Below are 7,500 nucleotides of genomic sequence, written 5' to 3'. Positions count from 1 at the left end.
TTCGAGGTAAAGGTGGGACTTCGTCAAGGATGCGTTATGTCGCCCTGGCTGTTCAACTTACTGTATATATGGATGGGGTAGTGCGAGAGGTATGCAAGGGTAGTGGGTCAGGGATTGGAGATGGTTAAAGAAAATGGAGAAAAGTGGGAAGTGAGCCAGCTATTGTTTGCGGACGACACTGCGCTTGTGGCAGGATCGGAGTAGGGATTGAGGAAGTTGGTGACAGAGTTTGGGAGAGTATGTGATAGAAGAAAGCTGAAGATAAATGTGGGTAAAAGTAAGGTGATGAGATATACAAGGGGTGAAAGTGGCAGTAGACTGGAAGTGAGCATTAAGGGAGAGCGACTGGAGGAAGTGAATAGTTTTAGATACTTGGGTGCAAATGTGGCAGGAAAAGGTGGAGTGATGGTGGAGGTAGAATGAAGATTGAGCGAGGCGAGTAAATGCCTTGGTGGATTAAAGAGTGTAATGAGGAACAGACATTTGGGAATGGATGCTAAGAGGAGACTGTATGAAGGAGTGGTTGTGCCAACAGCACTGTATGGGGCAGAAACGTGGAACATAAGAGAGGAAGAGAGAAGGAGTTTGAATGTGTTTGAGATGAGGTGTCTGAGAAGTATGATGGGGGTTGCTAGGCTAGATAGAGTGAGAAATGAGGAGGTGAGGAGGAAAATAGGGTTGGAAAGGGAGTTGGGAGATAGGGTTGATGAAAAAATATTAGGATGGTTTGGACACATGGAAAGAATGAGTGAAGAAAGACTAGTAAAAGAGGTATGGAAGGCAGATGTGGAGATAGTGAACATGAGGGGACGTCCTAGAATGAGGTGGATGGATGGGATGAAGGGGGCTTTGGGGAAGAGGGGAATGTCTGTTGAGGAAGGACGGGAGAGGACAGAAGACAGGAGTGAATGGAGAATGGTTGTATATGGAGGATGTTGTGATGCATGAGGTGGAATGGGCGAGGGGATGGGGGGTGAGGTAGTATGTGTGAGCAAAATTTGACGCAGCCCGAAGGGATTTCTCCCCATCTTCTCCTTTTATGCAATGGGGGGACGGAGAGGGGGGGTCGCCGATTTAATGAAGCGGCCTTGCTGTGGATGTGCTGTGTCTTGCGACACTACTTGTGACCCAGGGCAGTGGACAAGGTGCAGGGATGACCCGTCATCCAGGAGGTGCTAAGATAAGAGGGAGGGTGGAGGGGTGTGGAGTGTATTCAGGGATGGAATGGGTGGGAGTGGTTTTATGCCTTTCCTTTTTGGCTACCTGCCTTATAAGGGGGAAAAAGCCTTGGTATATGTATGTATGTATATATATATATATATATATATATATATATATATATATATATATATAAATATATATATATATGTGTGTGTGTGTGTGTGTGTGTGTGTGTGTGTGTGTGTGTGTGTGTGTGTGTGTGTGTGTGTGTGTGTGTGTGTGTGTGTGTGCGTGTGTGTGTGTGTGTGTACCCATATTAACCTTGAAGAAACCTCCCTCCACTCCACTACATGCTTACCTATCTCTTCACTTACTAGTATAACCACCCTTTCTCTCCCTCGTCCTTTCTTCACTCCTGAGAACCTCCCAACTACACTCCCAAACTCACACTCGCCCCTCCCTTTCAACTTAGTTTCACTCAATGCCAACGCATCCATCTTTCTTCTCACAAACATACTGCCTATCTCTTCCCTTTTACTCTCATCTGTACCACATCCACGCACATTAAAAGACCCAAAACTTAGGATACTGGTTGAAAAACTCCTAGACCCTCTTATGCCTTTACTTTTTTTTTAGGGATGTCCCCTGTGGAGCTACAGGTAGAAGGATTCCTAGTCCTATCCCCCGTCCCGTTTTTTGTCGCCTCTTACGACTCAAATGGGAATACTTGGTGGCAGTATTCTTTTTCAGGGTAGGTGAAACAAGGAAATTAATATTCAGAGAAATGGTACAGGACAGTAACAAGGGGTTGGGGGACAGCATAACGGAGGGACATTCACAGTATAATAAAAGTGTCATCATTTCTCTATGAACAGAGTCTTCCTCTATCACAGACATAATGATGTGTGACTCTAGTCCGTAGGGGCGCCCCATATAAACCCTGAAGTATCAACTGCATGCTACTTTGCCACAATAACACGTAGCCAATATTTTTTGAATATCACAACAAGTTGGAAGTTTTACATACTTACCATATTGTATTATTTTGCAGTTTTACATGCTTACCACATTGTATTATTTTGCAGCTGCAGCAGAACAAGAGGCAGTTACTCACGTGGATGACATTACCTGGGGTGATTCCAGTGACAGTGACGCTAACACAGAGGATATGGATTACCAGCAGCCTCGTCCTGGATGTTCTTACCATGAAGAAAACGTGACTTTGACATTCCCCAGTAGAAGAAGAGTCATGGAATGTGATGCCATCTGCAATACAGCTGATCGTCTTGGCTTGTCTGACAATCAAGTTACTGCCCTAATTTCTGCCACATTGAAAGTTGGTGGGGCTGATCTGGACAAATTAATCATTTCTAGATCAACAACACGTAACAGAATGCTGTCCAAGTACAACATCAGCCAAAGTTAAATGGCGGAGTTCATTGAGGACCCTCCCCATTTTGTTGCTCTACCCAGGGATGGGAAGATGCTCAGAGACATCCCAGATAGTGAACCTGGAACCACCTCAGAGAGTTTAGCTGTGCTCGTGTCTGGACCACCTGTCTATCCTAAAGGGAAGTTACTGGGAGTACCTGTCATCGACAGCTAAACAGGCACAGCTCAAGCTGAGGCGTCAATGGACTTGTTGGAGACATAGGGGCTTATAGGTGTCATACATACATACATACATATACCAAGGCTTTTTCCCCCTTACCAGGGAGGTAGCCAAAAAGGACAAGGCACAAAATCCTTCCCACCCATTCCATCCCCGAAAACACTCCACACCCCTCCACCCTCCCTCCCATCTTAGCACTGCCTTTATTTTTACACTGCATCCAGTAACATTGAAGTACACAGAGGAGCTTCCAAACTATTTGAGGAAAAGCTGAGCACTAAGGTGTTTTTCCTGGTGTGTAGAAACCACATCATGGGAGTGCTAGTTGGCACAGTCTGGGAAGAACTGTTTGGCAAGGCGAAGAGTCTAGAGAATCCCTTGTTCAGACACTTCAGGGATATGTGGGGGAAACTGACAACAGACACCCCTAAAACCCTGTTGATCAGAACTAAATGGCTCAGGGAAAATAAGAGCGATTGTGAGGAAATACTTCATGACATCCTCATATCTGAGAAGCCACCGAGAGTTGACTACAAGGAAATGGCTGAGCTCACAGTGATTGTTCTTGGAGGCACACCTCCCCATAGGATTCACTGGAGTGGACCAGGAACCATTCACCAGGCCAGATGGATGACCAGGAACTTGTATTCCATGAAGATGCTGATGTTTTGTGACCATCTTGAGTATGATGAAGAAACTGTTGCAAAGCTGGAACGACTCAACATCTTCCTGGGACTGTTCTACACACCAATGTGGATGATGTCAATATCTGCTGCGGATGCTCCTGTAAATGATTTTCAGCTTATCCAGGACATGTTGCAGAATTACACTCTCCACTTTGTATATGTCAAATGTATGGAATTTTACTATTTTTCTGTAAATATTATAAATAACATGCCATTTTTTGTACAATGTTAGTCAAAAGGTACATGTTCAAAAGAGCATTAAAAATTATTTAATTTGATAACTATTTTGTTGCTCTATCTTCCTCCATGCAAAAACCATGTCTCTAGGCTGGTAAAAGAAATTCAAGATTTTAAACAATTTCGTATCTACTAAAAGTCACGGGGAAAATTCATCAACTCTAACAGTTGATATATGTAGAGTAGATCCTGCTCATTCATTTGAAACGTAATTTGTTGCTCTATTTCGGATAGATAAAAAATTATACCACAAAATATGCTTAATGCTTAGAAATTCCTCACAATCAGCCCTTTCGGTAAGATAGATAAAAAAAAAAAAAAAATCAGCCTCCATGCGGCAATGCTTCCATACATCGTAGATATAAATGGATGTATTTTTTTATGTCAAAAAGCATGGGAAAAACTACAGTAACGTATGAAAATATGAAAAAGCTGTTTTTTGAACAGGTCTAATGTATACATATATATATAGGGTATATATATACATATATATATATATATATATGTGTGTGTGTGTGTGTGTGTGTGTGTGTGTGTGTGTGTGTGTGTGTGTGTGTGTGTGTGTGTACATATACGCACATATATAAATACATATATATGTACATGTGCTCCTCAATATCATTGATCGGTAATTCTACCTAATATCCTGTACATGCAGATGCTGAAAAGTATCGGGAGACGGACACACCTCTGCCTCATATCTAATTGAAAAAAAGAGATAGGACATGCCTCCTCTACACTTTACAGCACTTTCTGTCCCAGAGTACAGGTCAGATAACAGGCCAATAATCATCACAAGAATCTCGCAGTCCCGTAGATCCTAGAACACCTTACGGTTCATTAAATCAAACTGTTTTTTAAGATAACCCCTATTGAAGTTTTTTTTCCCGCGCTCCACAAGAACACTAGGGGCAAGGATCCGATCAGTTGGAAGCAAACTTTCGGGAACGGCAGTTGGACGAGCACCTTGACCAGCACACTGAGGAATACGAGTACAACATCCAGTTAACTCTGATAGTCCTGTCGATCCCTGTTCCGTCTCCTGATGGAGACAAACAGCCCTTTTTCAGTCAGAAAGAATTGTTCCTCAATGCCAAAGCACCGCATGTAACCCACTGACAAAGGCCTCACCTCCAGCTTTTAGAAACTCCGTGATGACGTCGTAAATGCCAACCGTCTTTCCATGTCACTCACAGCCTTACTAAGAGGCTCCTCACTAAGAGAGTTCCGTCAATCAGCGGATCGACAGCCAATACCCGGGCTCCAACCAGGGGAAGCTCACAGCTCGGATGGTCAATCAAGGAATCTTTATTGTAATTCGTCAGTGATGACCAAAGTTTCTACGACTGGGGACATTACACAATAGAAGTTATGTCAAAGAGATGCTAAAGGAGAAATTTGTGATTCTGGTCCGTAGGGATGTTACTTAAGTCCCAAGCATATTGAGTGTATAAAAATTATGGAGTCAATGCCCCATACGGGTAGAGTCAGCCATGCACAACTGATCAAAATATTCGGCCAAACTAGTTGCACATCACATCCATGTCTGATAATAGTTGCCCATCAGTTGCTCGGACACTGCTCATCTGGGTCATAGATTTACAGTGAAGATTCTTCAGGGCTTGGTATGCAGGTCTGAGGTCATTCACACTTAAATGGCCATAGGGATCTTCAAGAATTCCCATGACATAACTGTCCTTATCCTTTCTAAAGAGAGTTCAAATGCGCCGGGTAAAAGTACAGTGCTAGTTCAGGACCCCAGCCAATCTGGCAACACGACTCAATACGGTGCCAAACCAGTCTTTCACTTTGGGCGCTTTCCAATGCATTCTTCGACAGCTCTCAGAATTTTACGGTTGAATATATTTCACAGCTCCTCAGGGTCTTCATGAGCACGAAACCCTTCGAATCAATTGGAGACCTTCATCCCATACTTCAGAGCACATCCATGATCCCAGACTTTTTCAAGGTGAACTCCTGATAGATTATATTTCAAGATTTTCCTGGATGCCTGGATTTTCCTGGATGCGTAGTCTGAATCTTGCAACCACAAGTATATTATTGGCCACAAAGAAATTGGCATTCCAATAATCCCTGCAGCTCTGGAACCAGGAGCCATCAATCCTCAATGTTCTGGACTTTGCAAAACTCAGAAGGAGAGAACTATTAGTGTTTCTGGTTTCAGAGCCATGGGAGACAATACATACTTAAGAAGCAGCTCTTTCGGCGCTGGTAATTACATTGAAGTGCCAAAAACAAGAGCGTTTTGTGACGGGCACTGGTCGACTATCGTCATGCTTATCATTGAATATCACAAGTACGCCTTGGTAGGAGTATATACTGCAAAAAGATGTGTGAAGCCTATGGTTTGCTTCATTTATCTCCCCAACATCATACGCTCATCAGCCGGTATAACTTTATAACGGCGAGCTGTAGCCGGCGAGATATGCCTATAGATACCCTCCCCAACTCCTATAAAAGGTCCTGGAGCCGCAGCGTCTACGTTGTGGGACCACCCCCCAACCCCAAGAGTTGGGGGCCAAATGGCGGCAACCAGCCCTGGCCACCGGCTCTACGCAGGTGGCACCGATCCCCAAGAGGAGCTACGACTGCCTTGGGGAGTACCACAATCCTTTTTCTCAACATGCAATGTTACGTTTTTTCTGCACCAAGGGGTGATTTTCCGGCGATCACCCCTCTTCTTCTACTTTTAGCCGGAGATGTAGAGAGCAATCCTGGGCCCACCACAAAATACACATGCCCAACATGCTCTAAACCCATTACTTCGAGCAGACAGACAAAGGGCTCAGTTCAGTGCAATATGTGCAAAAACTGGGCCCACCTCACTTGTACAACACTTGCTGACACAAACCAATACACAAACACTTGGACATGTTCTACCTGCCCTCCAGTAACCCCACTCCCACCTCCCCAACCACAGCCAGCACCCTTACCCACTCCCAACTTCCCTTTGCCCTTATCCCCAATCAGTATTCCCCTTCCTTTGTCCCCAATCTCTCCTTTCCTCCCCCTCTAACCCAGATCCTATACCTTCCCCATTAACACCCCAACCTCAACCCCAAACAGCAACATACAACACATACAGAACACACAACATCAACATATTACAACACAACATTGACGGTATTAACACGAAAAAACATGAACTCGAATACTTTCTTAAACAACACAACATACACATTGCAATTATACAAGAAACAAAACTAAGACACTCGCACAAAACACCATCATTTCATAATTACACCACCATCAGACAAGACCGGACCGACGGCAATGGCGGTGGACTCATCACCCTGATCCACCACTCCATCTGTTTTGTGGACACAAGTGCCACAACCAAAATTCTCCTCCCTACCACAGATAACACAACAGAAATCCAATCCATTCGCATCCGCACAGACAACAAATCAACACTGACAATAGTTAACATGTACATTCCCCCCAATCATCCCCCACAGTTCCAAACACCTTCAGGCCTCAATTTAGCCAACTAGCCTCAATCCCCAACCTGATCATGGGTGGTGACTTCAACGCCAAGTCGTCTGCCTGGTATGTCGACAACCCTGACACAGACAGAGGGCTTGATATACAGACTCAGTTTGACTCATTGACTATCATGAACAACACACATAATCATACACATATCCCACACCAAGCCCTCTACACTCCCTCCTCTCCTGATATCACCTTTTGCTCCCCCTGCCTAACCCCAACAACATCATGGAGAGTGGTCGGAACCCTTGGTTCTGACCATCTTCCAATCATCATCACCACCAAAACAAG

At 44.3% G+C, this 7,500-nt stretch overlaps 2 protein-coding genes across 2 annotated transcripts in view; one reads left to right on the top strand and one right to left on the bottom strand.

Annotated features, from left to right (window-relative positions):
- Positions 1 to 3,706, top strand: part of LOC143038754 (uncharacterized) — a 32,168-nt gene extending 28,462 nt beyond the window's left edge. The window contains exon 2 of the mRNA XM_076208284.1: positions 2,247 to 3,706. Within this exon, the coding sequence (XP_076064399.1) occupies positions 3,086 to 3,691 (606 nt within the window). The 5' untranslated portion in view covers positions 2,247 to 3,085 and the 3' untranslated portion in view covers positions 3,692 to 3,706. The remainder of the gene's footprint in view (positions 1 to 2,246) is intronic.
- LOC143039053 (bestrophin-2a-like) overlaps positions 1 to 7,500 on the bottom strand; it is a 224,907-nt gene that overhangs the window by 201,643 nt on the left and 15,764 nt on the right. The gene's annotated exons all lie outside the window — the stretch shown is intronic.

This window comes from Oratosquilla oratoria, chromosome 25 (genome assembly GCF_046742065.1).
Source record: "Oratosquilla oratoria isolate Oo_2021 chromosome 25, ASM4674206v1, whole genome shotgun sequence".
NCBI classification, from domain to species: domain Eukaryota; kingdom Metazoa; phylum Arthropoda; class Malacostraca; order Stomatopoda; family Squillidae; genus Oratosquilla; species Oratosquilla oratoria.
The sequence above is the reverse complement of the archived record's forward strand: the minus strand, read 5'-3'. Positions and strand labels throughout refer to the sequence as shown.